A 21,958-nucleotide genomic window follows, 5' to 3' on the forward strand; every position below is an offset into this window, starting at 1 on the left:
CTCCTCCTGTTTCCATGGCTACCCAGCGCCCTGGGACATCCTCCCAACATGGAAGGCTCTGTGTGAATATAATTTGGTTTTGTATTTGATAGTGACCATAATGTAGGAACACCGCCGAGTGTTTAGGGATCTTTGATATTCACCTTCATTGGCTGATCGGCCAAATCCTATGAAAGGCATTTGACATTACTGTAACCCATTGTTTAAACGCCAACATTCCCACTCTCAGGAAGAATAAAAGGCATCAAGTGTTTTCTAAAACAAACACTGGCAAAACAGCTTTGTCTTCAATTGTATTTTATACAAAATGTTTAGCGTGAAAATCTACATTGTTTACATAAAAAGCAACCTTGTGTGTACATGTGTGTGAGAGAAAGGGGAAGAGAGTCACTGGGGTTCAGACCAAGGAGGACGTCAGCATCAAGTGAAGAATAAAGCCTTCACAGGCACTCGGGCGTGGGAACTGTGTGATGTGCACGTTCTAGGGCAGGAATCACAGCTCACCACATTGTACAATCCACAGATCTATCTCTTGAGTAAGACAGCATTTATAACCAAGTTTCTCTTCCTGCTCATGTTGGGGGCTGACCTCCACGCCGTCTCACCCCCTCAGCCCCAGATAGTGGGCAGCACAATGGGTAAATCATGGCACAGCCCACAGGCCCAGAGAACGCCAACTGCTCATTCTCAACAGACTTTAAAATGGAATTATACTGAGGGCGAGTTGTTCGCCCCAAGGAAAATCATTATATATTGTAATCTAAAACAAAGGGCATAACAGGCTGACACTGGTACATACAGAGGAGAGTGAAGAGAGAACTGTGCACTGGTGGGTATCAAAGAGCAGACAATTCAAACTCAAACACTCTTCTGAAGAGTCACATTCAGTGCAATACGAGGAATCAGTCCCAATGCTGCAGGGTGTAAGTCAGTTTGCGGATATCTCCACTGGCACCAAGGAGCTGGGTTATTGAATGATGCCCAGATATTCCATTTTGTTCTCTTCCCAACAAAAGATCAAATAAAATCAACAAACCCTTACAGAGAAACCTGGTGTTTACAGACAAACACTTGTTTGTAACACGCGTTGTTTGACGCTGTGGACCGGCTTGTCCTGATGACAATCACACTCAGCTGCCGGGAGGGACCCGGCAAGTTCCTGGTTTTGAAGTGACAAGGCCGACACCGGCACACACACACGCCCATGTGCTGTAGTTGCCGAGTGTCGGTGCTGGTTTGCGGCAGACAATGCAATCCTCATATCTCCACGTCGCTCTCTTTGTCATTGTCGTGCTCACCGTCATAGAACTCGTTCGCAGCCTCGGGTCTGGGAAAGGACAGGGAGAGAAGGGGAAAGGGGCAAAATACAGGGTCACCAAAAAGTCTTATTTTTCTGCTAACTTATTATCTAAAAAAAATAATTTCTTGAAGACTTAGTAGACATTATAATGGTATTACGGATTTTTGGTCACCCTATAGATCATTTATTTGCAACAACTTGCGTTTACGCATTTATACAGAGCCCTTCACACTGGTTAGTGTGCCAGCCTTCCAGCTTTCTCTCCCCAACTCCCTTGTGGCTCCCAAATAGTTACTGTCTGACATTCACTGCCACTTCCCTTTCTCGGTGGAATGACTCATGCCTCGTCTCACTTTCTCTACACTTGTTCCTAATCTGGCTGGGTCTGTTCTCTCGCAGGTTTCCCTTCCCGCTTCACTGCCAGCCAAACAGCATTAGATGTCATCAGTGTCTCTCTTCCACACTGACTGGGAATTGCAGTTACTGATAACTGAACAGCAATCAGTAACCTCAGGGGCCGGTGGGGTGGGGGGAAAGATGCAGATAAATGGGACTGAATGGATTATTGGATTATTCTTTCACAAAGCGGCAGATACCCTAGGCCCAATGGCCTTCCACTGAGCTATGACTCTCTGGTTCACTGTGTCTGTAGCGTTTTTTTTAAATTGCCATGTTTTGTTTAACCCACTTTCCATCTTTCTCTCCTGACAGTTTTCAACAAGTGCAATAGATGTGACAGAACCTCATCAATGTGTTTCAGAGAATACATGAGGAAGCAGGAAAAAGAGGGTTAAAGGAGGGAATGGGGCAGGTGTGGATATAAACCCCAGACAGGCTGGTTGGGCTGAATGACTGTGTTGTGTACTATATCACTACATTCTGTATAACCTAGCAGCATGGCATTTACTATGTAAAGGATTATTATATTATATACTGCATAACCCATGACCTTTACTATGTAAAGGATTATATTATACTGTATAACCCACGGCCGTTACTATGTAAAGGATTACTATTATTACCGACTGTAAGCGTCTTCTGAGTTTCGCTCATCAGGGTCGGGCTCGTCTGTTCTCTCGTAGCTCAGCAGATCGGACGGGACGTCGTGTATCTGGACGCTTGGGGCGTGGTTCAGCATCTTCAGGTTCTCGAAGATTGTTTGGCGGATTTGGTCCAGGTACTGAACAAAGGCCAGCAAACAGGGGGTTAATGGCTGCCAATAACACAATACTGGGGGGAAGGCGGAGGTTTGACTAGGATGGAACCAGTTACATGGTCTGGTCTTGGAATTGCTTCTGAGAACAAGAGTCACTCAAACAGACGAGTGACACAGGACATGTCAGAAAGATAGCGGTTACTTTATTTGGGGAACACAGTGTACCAGTGGCCACAAACTAGACCAGAGACACAGTGAGTGGATAGGAGGGGAGAGTGGGGGAGCCAGGCTGTGACAGAAAGCAGACTCAAGAGGGAATTAGAGCGGCGAGTGAGGAAGAGAGCAGTGTGGGGTTGGGTTACTCCGAGCTGCCACAGTCCCAGGTTCCTTTGGAATTTGAAGCTGGGACTCACTGACCTGCCTGGAGTTCTGGTTCTCAATCCTCGTGCTGACGTCCGGATGCAGCGTGAAGTCTGGAGCAAAGTACTCAAAGTATTCTGGAGGGAGGAGGAGAGGTGACTTCAGGGCAGCTTACAGGATACATTGCTGTGTGTAAATCAGCCCCATGTTTGTTTACAAATGCAGTCAACACTGATTTCTTGTAAAGCATTGAGCTGTTCTGAGGGGCCGAGAAGCTATGAAAATATAAGTTGTTTGTGTGTTTCCCCTTGACGCGTTGGGAAAGGAGAGCAAGAGCGAGCGGTGTGACGGGGAGCTCACCGTTATAAGGCAATTCATCACTTATCTCCTCTTCCACAAGTAGCGAGGTCTCAAAGGTCCTGTGAGAGATCGGGAACAAGAAGAGGCAGCGTTACTGATCGCTGCTCTGGGGACAGGACAGGAGAGACCGACAGACAGTGCTGAGGGGATGTGGGGGGAGCACTCACCAGCACCTAGCCACATTGCGGACTGTGTAACCCCCACCACCCATCACCAGCAGCGGGATGTTAAAGCTCTTCACAAACTCCACACAGTCCCTGAAAAAGAACAGATCGATTCACTGCAGATAGCGACAACACCTGCTGCCCCACCATGTTTTAGTAGAGAAAAAAACTGCGAAGAGCAACAAATTTAGTCAATCGCACCTCCCCGCCCCCACAGCCCTCCCCATATTACCCCACCCACATTAATCCACCTCCACAACCCCTCCCCACATTACCCCCTCACCCCCCCACTTCTTCCTACGTTACCCCTCCCATCCCTCCTCCCCCACACACCCTCCCCACATCACCTCTCCTCCTCTTCTCCTCCCCCACTTACCCGTGTCCTTTGATGCTGAGGTTGAAGCACCCCAGGCGATCACAGCCGAGGGAATCTGCTCCACACTGTAAAACAGATGAGGTTTGGACGTAGGTTCAGAGAAATGTTAGACAGACAGAGAGACAGAGAGAGAGTGAAAGAGACAGAGACACAAATAACTAAATAAATACGCACAAATAACTAAATAAAGAAGGCAGGAGACAGAACTCTATCAGAACAGGATGGAGACTCGTATCAGGTATGACTGAGTGAGCGAGGACAATAAAATGTGAAAGAGTTACCTGCAACACCATACATGTGGGTTGGTAGTAATCCACCACCTGCTTGATGACGGGCTGGAACAGGAGCCTGTAACCTGCAACACAGTCAGCGTCAGGCTACCCTCTGCTGTCACCCCCATTCTGGCAGTTTTCACACGTTGACCCCAATTATCCCCAATTATTCCCCGCTTACTTTGGTCGTCAATTCCATCGCGGAGCGGCACGTTCAGGCAGTAATAACGGCCACTCTCGGCACCCACCTCATACATGTCACCTGTAACAGAGATAAACAATCCATCTCAGTGATAGAGCTTCACACGCACACGCACTGACTGCTGCTCCCCGGCAATTAAACAATAGGAACCTTTCACCTCTCTCCCTAAACTCCCAAAAGCTCTCACCTGTTCCCGGGAAAAAGTAGTTCCCGTATTTGTGGAAGGACACAGTCATGACGCGGTCGGTGAGGTAAAAGGCCTCCTGCACCCCGTCACCGTGATGAATGTCAATATCGATGTACAGCACCCGCGGGTGGTACCTGAGCACAAACAGCAGGTTACAATCAGCTCCCAGCAACGCACACAAACACACACACCACACACACTCCTCTCCCCGCAAACACAGATAAACAGAACAATCTATTACGATTCCACACACACAGCTTCTGAGGCAGAGAATTCCACCTTGTCTAATTCCTGTGTGAGAAAATATGTTTTCTGATCTCACTTCTGACTGGTTTAAAACTCTAACGTTAAGGTTCCCAGAGCCAAGTCACCACAATAATTACTACTGTATCTTCAGTAGGGCTTTAGGCACTCACTTCAGCAACTCCAGGATTCCAATCACAATGTCATTCACATAACAGAATCCCGAGGCCTGAGGATGAGAGAGGACAGGGTCAGGGAGTCGCTCGCATGGAAGGTATTAAACGCTGACAAAATGGTTTGCGCTCTCTTACTTCAAACTTCTTGGCGTGGTGAAGCCCGCCAGCCCAGTTAATGGCGATGTCGCACACCTGAAGCGAAAGAAGGTTTAGTACAGATTGTGCAGTCAATGTGACGACATTCAGTGCCTTGGGACGTCCTCACGGCATGAAAGGCACTATACAAATGTAATTTTGTATTGTATTGATTCAGCTACCTGCCACCCACAACAACAACAAAATTACATTTATAGAGTGCTTTTCACGTCGGGAGGACGTTCCAAGATGCTGGGAGTGTCTTTACCACATGTTCTGCACATGTCCCACTTCCCAGGATTTAATTCTTGTAGAGTGAGAGCTTCAGGGTAAGATAAGAGTGGGTAGCGATGGCACACGTAATAATAATAATCCTTGAATTTGATATAGCGCCTTATCATATCATTGAGACTCAAAGCGCTTCTATATACTAGATTACAGAATTTACTTTAAAGTGTAATGACTGGGTATTTGGTGGCTGAAAATACAGCCATGAAATCACTGTGGGCCTGGAAGTTCTGGGCTCTCACCTTGTTGTTTAATTGTGTTGCTCCCTGAAGCGAGGCTCCGGTATAACGTGAACAAAACTCAAACAGTCCTGGGAAAACAGGGCTGCAAGAAGCAAAAATGAATCAGGTTCTACCAACGTAACATCCGTCACCGTCAATCTGTGCTCCCACATAATCACAACGCCCACTGCCACCAACTGCCATGGGACAGAGAGAGAGCAGGGAACGGGAATTTGGGCAGTAAGTCTAGTGAAAAGCTGGTGTCAACTGTTGGCCGAGCAGCCGCGTACTGTCTGGGATTGTGTGGCTTTCGTGCTCTTACCAGTCGTCTCCCACGTTGAAGGCGTTTAAACTCTTGGTGAAGCCCTGCATGTTGTTGGGGCTAACCCTCTGCAGGAAGTCGATGTAATCCTCCGAATGGAACCGGCACATGTCGTGCTGTGAGGCTTGGTACGGCTTAAACACCTGCGGCAAAGAGAAGCGTCACTCGCTCACCCTGGCCCTGCCCCCTCTTGTCAGCCCCCACCCATCCCCAGTCCCACCCTTCCCACCGTGTCTGTGCCCCACCCCTCTCACAGGCTCCGCTCCTCTCCCCAGCCCCCTCTTGCAAATCTTATTGCTGCAAATCACCCCAGACAACGAAATTGAATGTGAGCATTTATACCCCCCCACACGCTGCTAATCCCCTCTCCCCTCACCTCCACCTTCCTCTTAAATACAGCTATAGCTGTGATGGCCAACCTACCATCATCTTCTTGTACAGCCCATAGTGCAGAACCAGACTGTGTGTGAGAGACAGGCGGTGTGGCTTCATTGGGTGTCCAGCACCTGAGCACAGAGAGAGAGAGAGAGAGAGAGGCGCCAGAGTGAGCACATTTATACATATCCCCCAAACACACTGCCGCCCCAACACCACCCCCTATCCATCTGCACACTCACCCCACCCCACACTCAGCCCCCTCACCCCACCCCCACTGCCAACCCAACACCACCCCCTATCCATCTGCACACTCACCCCACCCCCCCCCACACTCAGCCCCCCACCCTCAACCCCCTCACCCCCACCCCCCACTGCCAACCCAACACCACCCCCTATCCATCTACACACTCACCCCACCCCCCCCCCACACTCAGCCCCCTCACCCCCACCCCCCACTGCCAACCCAACACCACCCCCTATCCATCTACACACTCACCCCACCCCCCCCACACTCAGCCCCCTCACCCCCACCCCCCACTGCCAACCCAACACCACCCCCTATCCATCTACACACTCACCCCACCCCCCCCACACTCAGCCCCCCCCCATTATAATAAACGACACAATATATATTGTGTTTGCATTGGCACTCTCTCGCCCCCTCCACCACACACCCCATACACTCCCCTCCCCCCCATTCCCTCCCTCACCCCCCCACTCTGTCTGTGCCCCCCCCACTCCCTCCCTCCCCCCCCCACTCCCTCCCCCCCCCCACTCCCTCCCTCCCCCCCCCCCCTCCCTCCCCCCCCCCGCCACTCACTCCCTCCCTCCCCCCCCCACTCCCTCCCTCCCTCCCCCCCCACTCCCTCCCTCACCCCCCGCACACGCTGCCCCACAGACTCACCCCCAGACCCACCATAGTGGAAATTGCCAACATCCGGATCATAAAAGTAAGAGACTTTCCGCGCCATGTCTGTGGCCGCACGTCCGCGGCCTACGTCATCACGTGGGGGGCGGGCGGAGTGGTGACGTCACTGCTGTGTGTGTGTGTGGGTGGGTCAGGACTCTCACTGTGTGTGTGTGTGGTCAGCACTGCTCTCATTGTGTGTGTGTGTGTGGGGGGTCAGCACTGCTCTCACTGTGTGTGTGTGTGTGTGGGGGGTCAGCACTGCTCTCACTGTGTGTGTGTGTGTGTGTGGTCAGCACTGCTCTCACTGTCCTCCTTCAGCCTCCCGCTGGCCACCCTGTACATGTACTCGGAGTGATGCAGCCGTACAGTCTGCCTTCAGCACGAGTGACCTATGTCACAGCTTTTAGCCACAGCCCTGACCCAGAGCCGAGCTCCAGCGCACAGCGCAGCGCAGTCTGTGAGACTGAACTCCGCACCACTGAACCTGCACTTCACCTCTGCAAATGCCCTCTCACTCCCCATCGCCACAGACCCGGGAGACAGAGAGAGACGGCCAGGGATGGGAGCAACGTGTACTGTTTTAGTCACGTTCACTCCCATCAAAAACATCCCCGACACCTATCTGCACGAGGGGTTTGCTTCAGTTAACACTGATTGTCCTTCGTTACAGACCCCCGAACCCCTCATTACACGCATTCATTGCATCGAGGCTCGACTATGCGAACTCACTGCTTGTCGGCCTCCCCGACTCCTCCCTCCACGCTTTCGATCCCCTGCTTCCCCCCCGACCCCCCCGACCCCCCGCTCGGGCCCGTAACTCTGTCTGTCCAGCGCCTTGGGACGTCCTCCCAACGTGAAAGTCCTTTACATTTGCAATTTTCTTGTTGTCCTGTTCGCTGCCGCCTCCCACTCCCTCCACACCTGCTGTCTGACCCCGGCTGGAGTTCAGGGTCCGAGTTGCTGCTGCTGACCCACAGTGATTACACACGACTAATAATGATCCCTCCAAAACAGTAATAAATTGGTCATTTTAAACCCACGACTGTTTGTGGGGACATTGCTGTGCACAATTGGCCGCTGCGTTCGCCCACAAATATACAGTCAATTCACTTTACAATATATTCTGTGAAGCGCTTTGAGACGTCGAGAAGACGTGGAAAGCGCTATATCAAATGCAGTGATTATTATTATTATCACAACAATCCTCACTTTGCCTTCAGCTCCTCATGACGTCTGTCGCGACGTCTCAAAAGTGAATTGACTTGTGTGTTTTGTGGGTGAAGGAATGTATTTGTAAAGACGGCGCCGGGAAGAGCTTTTCAATGCATTTTTCTCTGCAGAAACACCGTCAAAACTACAGTCAAAACAAAGCCAAGTGGAGGGTAACCGGACAGGGAGGCCTGAGGCCTAGTGACTGGGAGAGCAGCGGCTCCACAGCGCCCACTCAGGGCTTTAAGCGCGATGCCGCGCGGCAGCCCGTGTGCTGTGATGGCCGAGTGGTTAAGGCGTTGGACTTGAAATCCAATGGGGTCTCCCCGCGCAGGTTCGAACCCTGCTCGCAGCGATAGGCTTTTCCACTCGCGGGACACTTTTATTTTTCACTCCCAAAGATTAACCCAGAAATTTTACACGTTCTCCCCCCCCACCCACCCACTCCCCCCAACAGCAAAGTGACCACATTAGTTATCGCACCCGTTTTATGTTAATTATTGAATTCACAGCCATTGTTCGGGGATTCTCCTGTTTTATTTAAAATTTATTTTAAATTTCCGTTTCGAGAACTAACACTCAAACCAGGACTGTGCGGGTGACACATGTATTAATTATTATTGCTGCTGTTATTGCTGTTTATTACGGTGTAATCGCCCTCCCGTCCCTTTAAGGCCCAGCTGCGCATGCGCCAGGTCTGCAAGTCAATCAAGCGGACAGTGACCAATCCAAACACCGTGTGGGCGGGGACTGCCCAGCGCCGGGCGACCAATCGCCGGGGGCGGAGGCGGCACGTCCGGCGGAAGTTGTCGGTGAGCGGGTGAGGAAGGTGTGTGCGCGGGAGGATTATTATTATTATTACATCGTTAATATTATTGTACGGTTAGCGCTTCCCGGAGAGATGCGGGGCCGGGAGGGGGGAGGGGACTGCAGGGGGGAAGGGAGGGGGGCGGCTGGGAGAGCGGTACCGGGCGGGGGGGGCGCGGGGGGGGGGCGGGGCCGGGAGTTGGGAAAGCACTGCCGTTCCCGGGTTTGCTGCTCGCGTTGAGAGCAGCAGGTGCAGTGCCCGCCTCCGGCCGCTAAGGGGCGCTCTGGCTGAGTGGCAGTGGAAGCTGTTGGGCGCACGGGGAGAGGGTGAGGGCCACGCAGGGTCTCCCCCCCCCCCCCCCACTCCTGGTCGCTGACAAGTTGCCTGTGGAGTTGCATTGACTGACCGTTCCGACAGAGAAACTCACTGCTTTATCTTCCAGCATAATTCCCTTCACCATGAGCGAGCCGCAGCAGGTCAGCGCGCTGCCCTTGCCTCCAACCCAGTACTGCAAGGAGTACACAGACGAGAATGTCCGCAAGTGCCTGGCCCCCAAGCCCCCTCCCCCCATCAGAGACAGCTACATGATGTTTGGCAACCAGTTTCAGTGTGATGAGCTGATCATTCGGCCCTTGGAGGGCCAGGGGATCGAGCGGCTACACCCAATGCAGTTTGACCACAAGAAGGAGCTAAAGAAGCTGAACATGTCCATTCTGGTCAATTTCCTGGATCTCCTGGATATTCTGATCAAAAGTCCCGGCAGCATCAAGCGGGAGGAGAAGCTGGAGGATCTCAAACTGCTGTTTGTTCACATGCACCATCTCATCAACGAGTACCGGCCCCACCAGGCCAGAGAGACACTGCGGGTCATGATGGAGGTGCAGAAACGCCAGTGCCTGGAGACGGCCGAACGCTTCCAGAAGCACCTGGACAGGGTCGTAGAGATGATTCAGACCAGTCTGTCTCATTGCCCGATGATCTGGCTTCCACTGGCGACGCTCCGGTCAGGGTCAAAGCCGAGCCCATGGAGGTGGAGGAGGGCAACTGTGGACAGGCCGAGAGGGAGAAAGAAGCCTCGCTCGGCAAGAAGGAGCAAGTTAATGATAAGGATGCCGCCATGTGCGCTATTATTGATGACATGACGTAGGAAGGCAGTGGAGCTTCAATGGCATGTTGATCCTCGATCTCAACACAGATGTGTACTGAACAGACTCTGTATGTGAAGCACTTTAGGGCAGTGGTATTCCTGACACAGTCCCCCAGGAGCCAAGGGTGACTGATCTGTATCCTATACCTCGGGGCAGCCACTCACAGCCTGTTTGTTCCTCAGCAAAAAAAATGTGCATTGGCAGGATGCAGAACTTTCTCACTATCCGGAACTAAAGCTGTCTTTGACAACACTGTCAGTTTATAGTTTTCTTCTCTTTCAGGTGGAATGTCACAGCAGGAGGGTGGGGGGTTATACCCAGGGAGGTGAGTGCGTGGCTGATCCCTCTGCAGCTGCTGGTGCTGTGATGGCTCCTGGCCTGCACTGCATTCCGCCTGCACCACAGGCAGCACCAAAATCACTGAGCTGAAGCCATCAATACTCTGTCCTTGGCCCTTACACTCACTTTAGAGGTGGAGGTGAGGTCACAACCTCTCTTTGAGGGATGATATTCTTGGTGGCCACGCGGGAAGCTACCTCGCAGTATAATCAGGCTAACAGTGCAGCCTTGGGGCACAAATACCCCCTCCCTTTCCCTCCATCCCTCATACATTTTGTACATCTTTGCCTCATTGCATCTGCAGCTACTGTTTGTCAGTGTCTTCTGACTCTTCCTCTGACGGTATCCTGGTTTGGGTTGTGTGAGGGGCCAGGGGAAGAGTCAGAGTTACGTAGTAGGAAATAAACAGCATTATTGTAACACTGTCTTGTTTATTCTGAGGACGTTCTCTCTTTCTCCAAAATAAAGCCCACATTGCTGCACATTTTCTTTGCAAACCTGCTCCATGTTTACATCTGAATCCTAACACTCAGTTGCCAGATCGCACCTCAATTTGCTGCTCCACAGTTGGTGTTTGGTGGCAGCTCCCTGTGGAGACCACTTACTGTGCCTCAAACCCACTTCCTCAGCCTTGCACAGAATGTAGCCTCGTTAAACACTTATTACTGCAGGGGTGGGTGGAGTTGAGCAAAGTTTAAACCAGAAGCCAAAATATCAGTGGGACAAAGGTAGATCTGGATCTTTCGGAATAGATGGCTCACGGGATGAATGGATGATGTGTTAAGATTCAGCTTACTTGGCTCATCATCTGTATTTTATTCATACTGTGTGGTATATGAGATTGCAATTGTTTCAAGCCTTCCAGTACCCCACATTTTCAAACACAACGCTCCGTGCAACAGAGGATAAACCACATGAGGCAACCGCCACGTTTCTGAGGGCAATTTGCCATTGTACACTGCACAAATCTAGAGTTAATATTAAGCAGCATTCTTGGACAAAACACACAGTTACCACACTTTACAGTAAATCCTGGGAAGCTCTTTGACACCTCCATATGTGAAAGGTGCTGAATCAAATGTAAGGAATATTGTGCAACCCCGAATTGTGAAGTGTACGAGGTACACTTTGTCGCACAGTGTGGTGTGTCTGTGCAGTGTTCACACATGTCTGTGTGCACACTTTCCCTCCCCAACTGCATTTCCGTGGGACTTTTTTTTTACATTGTTCTGTCACACAGCTTACCCAGGCCACAGGTATTGATTTCAGCACCAAATCAATGAGAATTATAACCTATAAAATGGCCAAAAGCTTTAATGCTGACCCACACACATTCTAATCACGACTAATATGTCCAGCTACAGCTTCTCCAAATTTATAATCCCTTGATATATGGCATCTGCTCATGTCCTTCAGTAAAGAGTGTCACTCTGACTCGAGGAGAGTTTAGTTGGTAAGTAGTTGATCCAGACCATCGTCCCCGCTTCCCTCTCGCTCGGCGGAGTTGGTGATGTGCTGGTGGAGCAGCAGGAAACTGGAGAACAAGGATCGAGTTAAAGGAACTGTATCTATAGTCCATCTAAATAAAGTAGTCATACTTTGGGAGCAAGAGTTGGGACACCCTCCAAGCGCTATAATTGTAAAATTACACGGAATAGTGACTGGGATGGACGTTCCAGGGAAGAGTGGTGACAGATTACGTAAGCAATTGAAGAGCAATTTAATTGCTTTGGGGTGAAATCTTTGGTTAAGGGGTGTGAGAGCGCATTGTAAGATTATTTTTGCTCTGCGATGGGTCAGGTGGTCTTTGGATCTGCAGGTTCCTGTCTGCCCGATGCCTGCCCAATAATCACAGTCACGGTACAGTGAAACACTTTTGAGACGTCTCGACGACTACATAAAATGAAAGCATTATATTATTGAAGTGCGTGGGCGTTGTTGGTACAGACACTGCTGTGAAGCTGAGTTTCTCTGCTCAGATCTACAACGACATGAAGACAGGCCCGGCGAGAGGAAGTGGTTTAGCACTCTACCATCATTCGAGAGTAAGAATACATGAACCTTTTCTTGATTCTTTAAGATAAAGTTCAACATGCACCTCCGCAGCTCTGCCCCATGTGCACTCGCACTGAGTGGCAGGTTTTGCGCTCTGTGTGAAAGCCAGGCGGCCTCCGGCAGCGATCAATGGGAGGATGAACCCCAGCACGATCCTCGAAGAATTTCTCATCAAACGCTCTCAGCAGAAACGAAGGACATCTCCAGCAAACTACAAAGAGCGCCACTTTGTTCTGACCAAATCAAGGCTGACATATTTTGAATTCCGACAGGGGGTAAGATCTCTATTCCTAGTTATGAACAGAGCCAGTTTAGGGATGAGGGTCCCTGCTACATGGTGGCTTGTCCAGCATCAATCCCTCTGGCGAACCCAACCATTTATTGTCAACAACAGGTGTGTTTGTTTCGATTTTCAGTAAGTCGGCTTGGTAGCTGAATTAATGTGAACCTGATGTTTAAAACGTTACTCAGGGTTGGGGATGCTCACCTGCGTAGACTACACTGAGTGTAACCTAGTCAACCAGAGGGTTACTGAGTACAGGCCAGGTAACCAGAGGGTTCCAGCTACCTTTAATCATGTTCTAAAATCGTTACTGCTTTTACATCTGTGTGTAACTGATGTCTCCACAACTGCATGTATTTACCCAGGGTTTAGGTTGAATGGGCTGGAGGGAGAGAGGTACAGTGCATTTGTGAAGTAGAATCTAGTTTGAGAATTACTGGAGCCTTTGCCAGTCCCACGTTTCCACCTGAGTGACACGATCAGTTTCCAGCGCTGGGATGTTGATTCAGTGGTAGTCAGAAAGATGCTGTTGGCCGATGGCTTGTTTGTTACCTGGTCTCGCTGGTCACAGATCTCAATGTTGTGCCCGTAGAAGAAGTCAATCGTGAAGGGGTCGATCGACCTGGCCAAGATCAAGTGTGTGGAGATTGTAATCAGTGATATCAGCATTCCCTGCAGCTACAAGTACCCGTTCCAGGTAAGTTCCTGGTCTTAGCGTTTCCACTCTGTGGCTTCAAATAAGGACAAGAGAAGCAAATAGGAGCAGCAGAAAATAATAAAAGTTGGGAGCAAAAAGAGGTCAATGAGATAGGTCTTCATGCAAGTTTTGAAGCTGGAGACGGAGAGGATGATAACAAGCTCTGTGTTCACTCCTAATTATCCTTTGTATTGACTTGGTTGTGTTGAGCGTGTTTGTTGAACAACAACAACAACAACAAGTTTCCATTTATAAAGCGCCTTTCACGTCAGGAGGACGTCCCAAGGCGCTGCACAGTTGGGTCATGACCCGAGCTGGGGGAAATGGTCAGGGTGAGGGGAGGGAAGGGAGGGAGCAAAGAGGGGGGAATGGTCAGGGTGAGGGGAGGGAAGGCAGGGAGCGAGGAGGGGGGGGAATGGTCAGGGTGAGGGGAGGGAAGGAGGGAGCGAGGAGGGGGGGAATGGTCAGGGTGAGGGGAGGGAAGGGAGGGAGCGAGGAGGGGGAAGAGAGTCGAGAGGGGAGCTGAAGGCTCGGTCAAAGAGAGGACAGGACGCGATCTGCGTCTTTGGGCAATGGGCTTGGTTTTTCCCACTCCAGGTTTCCGTGGTAACGCTTCTGAGCATCTTTCATGGGGACTTGGGGTAGTTTTGTGAGTGTGTTTGTAGAGATGTAGGCAGCCAATTGAGCGAGCCTTGATTTAACAGTTATTATAGATGGGTGACAGATGTGGTTACCATTGAGAGATTGAGCATTTAGTGCGCAAAGTGAAATTAAGTAAGGATTGGGAACTAATTTCTACTCCTTTGGGCGGAAACGGATTATATTTAGAATAAAAATAACTGATGTTTTTTTCTCACAGGTCGTCCACGACAATTATATTCTGTACGTTTTTGCGCCCAATAAGGACAGCCGGCTTCGCTGGGTGTGCGCACTGAAGGAAGGTAGGAACCCAGTAGGACAGTTACACACACTGACAAGGGGTGGGATGAGCGGGCACTGGGGTGGGGGGAGCACAGGTGGTGGGAGGGGGACACTGAGGGAGGGAGGGGCCGCGCCCTCAGGCACTGGATAATTATCAACTCCTCACCGCTTCTCTCGTTGATCTGATCTAATCCTCGCAGTCGCTCTTGTGCTATTAGATTTATTATCACTGATTTTGTTTTTCAGAAACTAAGAACAACAACACTCTGATCCCCAAGTTCCACCCGAACTTCTGGACTGAGGGTCGTTGGCGGTGCTGCTCCCAGCTGGACAAGCTGGCGGCGGGCTGTCTGCTGTACGACCCAAACCGGGACTGTGAGTAACGCAGCCGCGAGCTGTGGCTACAGAGCGCACTAACCTACAACCCAGTCACATCCGTCATACCACCTACCCCGAGGCTCTCTGCCTGCCCTGGAGACATGCTCTGAGAGCGCGACCGCAGCTACACAAACACAAGACACAGTCACTTTTATTCAGGGCCTTTCACATCAGGAGGATGTGCCGATGCTCCATATAAAGATATGGATCAGGAAATCTGGTTTACATCTCTCGCTCTTAGTCATTCTTTATCTTAAAATGTTTTTTCTCTCTTCCAGCAACGAAAAAGCCTCTCCCCCCCACCCCCGAACCCAACAAGGTAACTGCTGTCCACACATTCACGCATAATTCTGTGTCCACATGTCTTCTCGCGACTCCGTGTCCGCACGTTCCCACTTCACTTTCCATCATACGGTGCAGTGTGTCTTCCTGTCTGCGTGTGGCGGTTGCTTTATGACTGTGTTTTATGACTGTATTTTGTGACTGTATTTCGCTCTGTGTGTCTCAGCGTAAGCCTTTGCCGCCGGAGCCAGAGGAGGTTGGGAGCGGGAGGGAGAGCGAGAGGGAGCCAGAGCCCGAGGGAGAGGCGCTGGTCATAGCGCTGTATGACTTTCACGGCCAAGACCCACAGACACTGTCGCTGGAGAAGGATGAGGAGTATGTCATCGTTGAGAAGACGGATGTGAACTGGTGGCAAGTGCGTGACAGACTCGGGTGGGTTGCTGTCTGGTGACTGCTCTCCGCACACTCTCTGCCAATTCTGCCGCACTGACCAGCGACAGTGACCGCTCATGTTTATCCTCAAAAGCTTTCAGAATTTGAAGAGCTTAAACAGATTCCTCGCGAGCCTCCTTGTGTCCCGATGTAAACGCGCTAATTATTTGAGAATTGGCTCATAACTAAAGCGCCGTGTCCGCTCCCTGGTGTCCTCTGTGTGAGTACCCATCCCCTGGCTCTGAGATCCTTTCTGCAATAAGGTTCACGCTTAACTCTCACAACCCCGACCTGCGCCCTATATGTGTAAGAGAAACAGGGTTTCTGAAGCAAAACAATCACCATGTTTGCCTTTTTGTTTTGGAGACAGATGTGTGGGTTTTATTCCCACCAGCTATGTGGTGGAGAAGAAGCCGGACAATCTACAGCAGTTTGAGTAAGTCAGCATTTACACCGAGACTCCCAACTCGAGTGCAATACTCTGATAGAGAGAGTGCGACCCTCCGGGATAGAGAGAGAGAAGGGGGGGGGGCACTCTGGGATTGAGAGAGAGACACACACTCTGGGACAGAGAGAAAGAGAGGGAGAGAGCGCGCCTCTGGTGGTACCTGTCTCCCCGCAGGATGGGCTCATCATCACAGTAACCTCCTGTATTCCCTTTCAGGTGGTACAACAAGAACATCATCAGGAGCAAAGCAGAGCAGCTGCTCCAAGAGGAGGTGAGTAATGTAATCCCCAGCACAGCCTCCCAATCCCCCCAACACAGCTATACAGCCCCTCACATGGGCAATGGCAGATGAGAGATGAGCTCAGAGATAGTGACACTCAGCTGGGAATGAAAGGCTGTGGATTCGAGATACTCTCTCGAGGTGTTTGGTAGAATGAGGTTGATGAGGGGATGGGGTGGTGGGGAGAGCACCGATTGCAATGTGGTGCCAATACAGGGAAGAAGGGTGTGTGTGATGGGTGATTTGGAGCTTGGGAGGAAGACAAGGAAAGGAGCAGTGAGCAGCGAGTTGATGATACAGAGCTGTGACTGTGGTGTTTAAGTTGCTGTTACATATATGAATGTGTTGTGTCCCAGGGTAAGGAAGGAGCCTTCATGGTGAGAGACTCAAGGCAAGCCGGCATGTACACGGTGTCTGTCTACACCAAAGCTACCAGGTAATGGCCAAGGAACTGCACGTCCCATCCCGGAGAGAGACACAGCCATCGGGAACGCTGTCGTTTCCCCCCCTGCGTGACTGGCTGACTGTGTGTGTGTGTTTGTGTGTGAGATTGACTGTGTTTGTGTGTGAGACTGACTGTGTGTGTGTGTGTGAGACTGACTGTGTGTGTGTGTGTGTGAGACTGACTGTGTGTGTCTGAGACTGTGTGTGTGTGTGTCTGAGACTGTGTGTGTGAGACTGTGTGTGTGTGAGACTGACTGTGTGTGTGTGTGTGAGACTGACTGTGTGTGTGTGTGTGAGACTGACTGTGTGTGTGTGTGAGAGAGTGACTGTGTGTGTGTGTGAGACTGACTGTGTGTGTGTGTGTGAGACTGTGTGTGTGTGTGTGAGACTGACTGTGTGTGTGTGTGTGTGAGACTGACTGTGTGTGTGTGTGTGAGACTGACTGTGTGTGTGTGTGTGAGACTGACTGTGTTTGTGTGTGAGACTGACTGTGTGTGTGTGTGTGAGACTGACTGTGTGTGTGTGTGTGAGAGACTGACTGTGTGTGTGTGTGTGAGACTGACTGTGTGTGTGTGTGTGAGACTGACTGTGTGTGTGTGTGTGAGACTGACTGTGTGTGTGTGTGAGACTGACTGTGTGTGTGTGTGTGAGACTGACTGTGTGTGTGTGTGTGTGAGACTGACTGTGTGTGTGTGTGTGAGACTGACTGTGTTTGTGTGTGCTTCATTTAGCGCCTTTCATATTGGGAGGATGTCTGCAGACTGTGAATCTGCAATGTGACAGTGGGATTAATTGGGAGAATTCACACTAAGCGTGTCAGTGAGTGTGACTGGGCTGGAGGGTCCTCCGTTACTGGGAGTGCAGGACAGCCGTGCACAGGAAGTGTGCAGCAGAAACCAAGTGGAGCCCACATCCTCTGTAAACCAGCTCGAGTTCGAGGTGTGAACAGTTATTAGAGTTGTCACCCGGTGTTTCACACTCAGGCCTAGAGCAGTGTAAACCTCCACACTGCATCCTGCGTCAGTTTCCATCACACACTTTGTTCCAATATTCTAAATTAACCGCAGTTCTTTAACGTCTTGTAGTCCGGGCTTTCATACAATAATAGCTGTGTCTCAAAACATCAAGCAATTATGAATCTATGAAAACAGTCGATCCGCTTTACAGTGCATTCTGTGAAACGCTTTGAGACGTTTCAATCACGTGATAAGGTGCTGTATCATATACAAGAATTATTATTATTAATGATAATGTGAATTTACTGCCTCGGGTGGGAACCTCCTGTGTGTGTGTGTGTGTGTGTGTGTGTTACCTGGAGTGTTGGTCTCACTCTAAGCGGCAGCACACGGCCATCGGCTCTGCCGCTCGGAGACGTCAGGAGTGGGGAGAGGGCTGGGGTGTGTGGGGGTCCCAGGCTGGGGTCTGGGTACAATCGGGGCAGGGGGCAGACAGCAACAACAACAACAAGATTTCATTTATAGAGCGCCTTTCACGTCGGGAGGACGTCCCAAGGTGCTGGACAGCATTGCTCAGACAAACACACACTGATTACCTGTATCCCGCAGCGAATCGTGTCCCGGAGTGAAACATTACCACATCAAAGAGGTGCTGGAGGGCCACAAGCGCTATTACCTGGCAGAGAAACACGTCTTTGATTCCATCCCAGAACTCATCCACTATCATCAGCACAATGCCGCAGGTAGGGGCTGTGGGGGGTGGTGGTGGGGGGGGGGGGGGGACAACAGTGTGTTCTGGTGTTCTTAGGGAATGACAAAGTGAATGGGGGAAATCTGTTTCCCTATCAGTTCGGAATGGGTGTCCCCAGTGTCAGGATGTCAGATGATAACCTGTAGAGTTTGAAGGGATTTCTTCACTGTGAGAGGAGTTGGGCTGTGAGAACTTCTGTTCTGAAAATCCATTGTCTTTATTAAAACTTCACTTCTCAGGATTCTTTGTTTTGACCTGTTTTGTTCCCAGGTCTGGTCACACGCCTGCGATACCCTGTGTCCTCCTGGAGACAGATGGTCCCTTCAACAGCCGGCTTCAGCTACGGTACAGCATGCAATGTGGAGCAGAGTACTCCTACAGTCAGTCAAAATGGGTAACAGAGTACTCCTACAGTGTAGGATACAGTACTGATAGAGCGAAAGAGTCACTTAATGATGAGTAGAGAACTCCAGCAGTGAGAGGGGGTGGTTGGATGGGGAGTTGTGTGGGGAGAGGAGATAGCTGGCTGGGGTGTTGTGTGGGGAGAGGGGGTAGGTGGTTGGGCTGCTGTGATGTGTTGCTCTGTGCCATAGGGAAATGGGAGATTGCGCCCACAGACCTGACGTTCCTGGAGGAGCTGGGCAGCGGGCAGTTTGGTGTGGTGCAGCTCGGCTACTGGCAGAACCAGTGCTGTGTGGCCATCAAGACGATCCGTGAGGGAGCCATGTCCGAGGAGGACTTCATAGAGGAAGCTCAGGTTATGATGTGAGTCACTGGGTTACAGCAAACGGGTAGTCCCTGTCCTCCACCCCCTCCTGATCCCAACCTCCAGCTCGGCTCCAAATCCCTGACTGTCCAGCGCCTTGGGGCGTCCTCCTGACGTGAAGGGCTCTGTGTAAATGTCATTTGTTGTTGATGATGATTGAAACAAGCTTGTGTGACCTGCTGCTTGTTTGTTGTGCAGGAAGCTGTCTCACCCCAAACTGGTCCAGCTGTTTGGTGTGTGTACACAGACCAGCCCCATCTGCCTGGTGTTTGAGCACCTGGAGCATGGCAGCCTGTCCGAGTACCTGGGGCAGAACCGCGGCACCTTCAACACGGGCTCCCTGCTGGGCATGTGCCAGGACACCTGCCAGGGCATGGAATACCTCGAGAGGAACCAGTTCCTACACCGCGACCTGGTAACCTGCTTCCCCTGGCTACCGGTGTGGGCTGGGCTGGCGCTGTGTATCTCTGTGTCTCTCTGGTTCTCACTGTCTCTGTGGTTAGCACTGTAACATGTGGATGTGGTTTCCCTGCAGGCCGCAAGGAATTGTTTAGTTGGAGAGTCGCTGGTGGTGAAAGTCTCTGATTTTGGAATGACCAGGTAACGACTGACCTCAGACCTGTTATTTTTGTGATAATGTGAATGAGGAAAGCTGTGATTGTCTGTGTGGCAGTCTGTGTGACTGTGTGGCAGTCTGTGTAACTGTGTGACTGTCTGTGTGACTGTGTTATCTCTGTGCCCAGGTTTGTGCTGGATGACCAGTACACCAGCTCCTCTGGCACCAAGTTCCCTGTGCGCTGGTCGGCACCGGAGGTTTTCCGTTACTTTAAGTTCAGCAGCAAGTCGGACGTCTGGTCATTTGGTAAGGAGAGGGCGGGGGGGGGGGGGGGGGGGTGGGGCGCTGCTGGCTGGGAGGAATGTGTGGGGGGAGGGTCTAGTGGTCCAGGTGGGGCGGCGGTTGGGTGCTGGTAGGGGGCTCAGTCCCTGTTGACCCCAGTGCTGTCTGATGTTACTCCCCAGGGGTGCTGATGTGGGAGATTTTCTCGGAGGGGAAGATGCCGTATGAGAACCGGCTGAACTCGGAGGTTGTCACTGAAATCGCCGCTGGGTTACGGCTGCTCAAACCCAGACTTGCCCTCGACTCCCTGTACAACATGATGGTGCAATGCTGGTGTGAGGTCAGAGCTGCACTTAGTCTCTCCCTGACTGTCTCCCGTCTCCGCCATCACCTCCCCCTTGGCACTGAGTCTCAAGTCTGATTGGTGGGGAGGGGGGTCACACACACACACACAGAGCAAGAGGGGCTGGGGTGGGGGCAGCAGATCTGTACAGCTACTCCTGGTTCAGTGTTGTGTACTTTCCCGCGGTCCATGTGGAAAATAACAAAAATAATTATTTCACTTCATGTTTTCTCCAGAAACCAGAAGATCGGCCATCGTTTTTCCAGCTTCAGGATGAACTGTGTGAGCTGTCAGAGTGCGGAGAGTGAGTTCCGGGAATGCCGGGCACCAGCAATGCCAGGCACTGCCCATAGCCGCGCAGCTGCTCTGAGTATTTTTGGACAGAAGTCGGGGGTTATTTATTGACGAGGAATTTGGTCACATTGGTCCTCGGCTGTGTTGACCAAATCACACAAACACGCACAGAGTCCAGCCGGGAACAAACAGTCACCTTCCCCAGGGAGGCGAGCACAGAGGGGATGCTGCTGATCTCAGCAATTGGGATTGGATAACTGAATTGATGGAGGATGAGAGAGAAGCGGGGATGGGGGGGGTATTTTACTCTGTGCCCCCCACCCCCGTTACACACAATTGTCTCCTCTGCTCCAACCATTGTTCTGAGGATTGGCTTAACCCTGTGAGTGCCAGAGACCACAGGAGCAGGTTTCTCTGACATTATCCCCACTTCCTACTTTATACAAATCTCAGGAGAGATCGGTCGTCAATCTCCAGACTTTCAGCTTCCCATTGTCCAAAAGGCTGACTGCATGGGTGAGCCGGAATGCTGCCAATGGGAATGATTGACAGTGACTGATATTTATTTAACATTGTGTTTGTATTTATTTAGTGGGTCGGGTTAGGATTAGTGTTAGGTTAGTTGGGTCAGGTTAGTGTTGCAGTGATGGCTGTTACTAAGATGAATGTTGCTCAGGACAGTGAGGCCGGACCTGGAACCATATCAAGGGTTCCGACTACACTCTGCACCAGTGCCACATGTGGACTTGCCGACACTGGGTGTAGAGCTGGGAACAGCTTTCAATACCCACCTGGTGCCAACCTGAGCTCAGCCCCACACACAGTGTCATGTGCTGTGCTGTAACTGTGTGTGCTGTTTACAGTTACTTTCTGTGTCTGTACGTGCGGTGGCGATGCTCCAACCTGACAGTGTCCCTCAGGAGCAAAACTAACGTCACTCACTGATGCCCATCTGAGGCCAACAGAAAAGGCAGAGAGTGAGGTGGGGACGGCACAGAGAGTGAGGTGGGGGCGGCACAGAGAGTGAGGAGGGGGTAGCGATACACACGGATTACAGTACCCACGGTCAGTGTCTGATCCCTTCCTGACCCTGAGGACTGTGACAGACTGTCAGAGCAGATGTGGTGGACGCGCACACTAACCTATTGGCTTCACTGGAGCCTCAGAGGGAAACAAAACTGTCTCTTACAGAGAGAGCATCCCACTTCCCAGCGTACTCAACGAAGCCCTGAAATT

At 51.1% G+C, this 21,958-nt stretch overlaps 3 protein-coding genes and 1 non-coding gene across 6 annotated transcripts; 3 read left to right on the top strand and 1 right to left on the bottom strand.

Annotated features, from left to right (window-relative positions):
* Positions 1-280: 280 nt before the first annotated feature.
* On the bottom strand, positions 281-7,142 carry hdac3 (histone deacetylase 3). 2 transcript variants are annotated; one of them, XM_042339957.1, is made up of 15 exons: positions 7,057-7,142; positions 6,186-6,268; positions 5,763-5,905; positions 5,462-5,543; positions 4,932-4,988; positions 4,794-4,849; positions 4,378-4,511; positions 4,170-4,250; positions 3,998-4,071; positions 3,717-3,781; positions 3,344-3,433; positions 3,177-3,235; positions 2,874-2,953; positions 2,323-2,480; positions 281-1,327 (listed from the first exon to the last, which is right to left on the bottom strand). In XM_042339957.1, the coding sequence occupies exons 1-15, from the start codon at positions 7,109-7,111 to the stop codon at positions 1,258-1,260; spliced, it is 1,287 nt and encodes a 428-aa protein (XP_042195891.1). In that variant the 5' UTR covers positions 7,112-7,142; the 3' UTR covers positions 281-1,257. The 2 variants fall into 2 exon arrangements, with proteins under 2 accessions (XP_042195891.1, XP_042195890.1); XM_042339956.1 differs by having other exon boundaries at positions 7,045-7,142.
* Positions 7,143-8,532: 1,390 nt separating this feature from the next.
* trnas-uga lies at positions 8,533-8,614 on the top strand. The gene has a single exon. It is a non-coding gene; the product is annotated as a tRNA-Ser (tRNA).
* A 420-nt stretch (positions 8,615-9,034) lies between these two features.
* med7 (mediator complex subunit 7) lies at positions 9,035-10,974 on the top strand. Its single transcript, XM_042339958.1, is given in 3 exon segments — positions 9,035-9,088; positions 9,510-10,027; positions 10,030-10,974. Coding segments are annotated over 2 exon segments (687 nt in total). The 5' UTR covers positions 9,035-9,088; positions 9,510-9,525; the 3' UTR covers positions 10,215-10,974.
* A 1,546-nt stretch (positions 10,975-12,520) lies between these two features.
* Positions 12,521-20,749, top strand: LOC103188217 (IL2 inducible T cell kinase). 2 transcript variants are annotated; one of them, XM_007908120.2, is made up of 17 exons: positions 12,521-12,599; positions 13,485-13,589; positions 14,449-14,530; positions 14,757-14,885; positions 15,167-15,207; positions 15,397-15,602; positions 15,973-16,038; positions 16,267-16,321; positions 16,687-16,766; positions 18,340-18,473; positions 18,752-18,826; positions 19,075-19,246; positions 19,446-19,662; positions 19,783-19,847; positions 19,991-20,109; positions 20,268-20,425; positions 20,665-20,749. In XM_007908120.2, exons 1-17 carry the CDS (start codon positions 12,546-12,548, stop codon positions 20,734-20,736), a joined length of 1,830 nt encoding a protein of 609 aa, XP_007906311.2. In that variant the 5' UTR covers positions 12,521-12,545; the 3' UTR covers positions 20,737-20,749. The 2 variants fall into 2 exon arrangements, with proteins under 2 accessions (XP_007906311.2, XP_007906310.2); XM_007908119.2 differs by lacking the exon at positions 12,521-12,599 and adding an exon at positions 12,640-12,884.
* The last annotated feature ends 1,209 nt before the right edge of the window (positions 20,750-21,958 follow it).

The sequence above is a fragment of the Callorhinchus milii genome, unplaced genomic scaffold, assembly GCF_018977255.1.
Source record: "Callorhinchus milii isolate IMCB2004 unplaced genomic scaffold, IMCB_Cmil_1.0 Scaffold13, whole genome shotgun sequence".
NCBI lineage: Eukaryota > Metazoa > Chordata > Chondrichthyes > Chimaeriformes > Callorhinchidae > Callorhinchus > Callorhinchus milii.

Bases quoted from the DNA above. Each gene is read 5' to 3' on its own strand.
- hdac3 (XM_042339956.1), bottom strand. From the start codon at position 7,111: ATGGCGCGGAAAGTCTCTTACTTTTATGATCCGGATGTTGGCAATTTC. The intron at 4,850-4,931 runs GTAAGAGAGCGC...TCTCATCCTCAG, and splicing joins ACCACGCCAAGAAGTTTGAA to GCCTCGGGATTCTGTTATGT. The intron at 4,251-4,377 runs GTGAGAGCTTTT...TCTCTGTTACAG, and splicing joins CTACTTTTTCCCGGGAACAG to GTGACATGTATGAGGTGGGT.
- LOC103188217 (XM_007908119.2), top strand. From the start codon at position 12,747: ATGAACCCCAGCACGATCCTCGAAGAATTTCTCATCAAACGCTCTCAG. The intron at 14,531-14,756 runs GTAGGAACCCAG...TTTGTTTTTCAG, and splicing joins GGTGTGCGCACTGAAGGAAG to AAACTAAGAACAACAACACT. The intron at 15,208-15,396 runs GTAACTGCTGTC...TGTGTGTCTCAG, and splicing joins CCACCCCCGAACCCAACAAG to CGTAAGCCTTTGCCGCCGGA.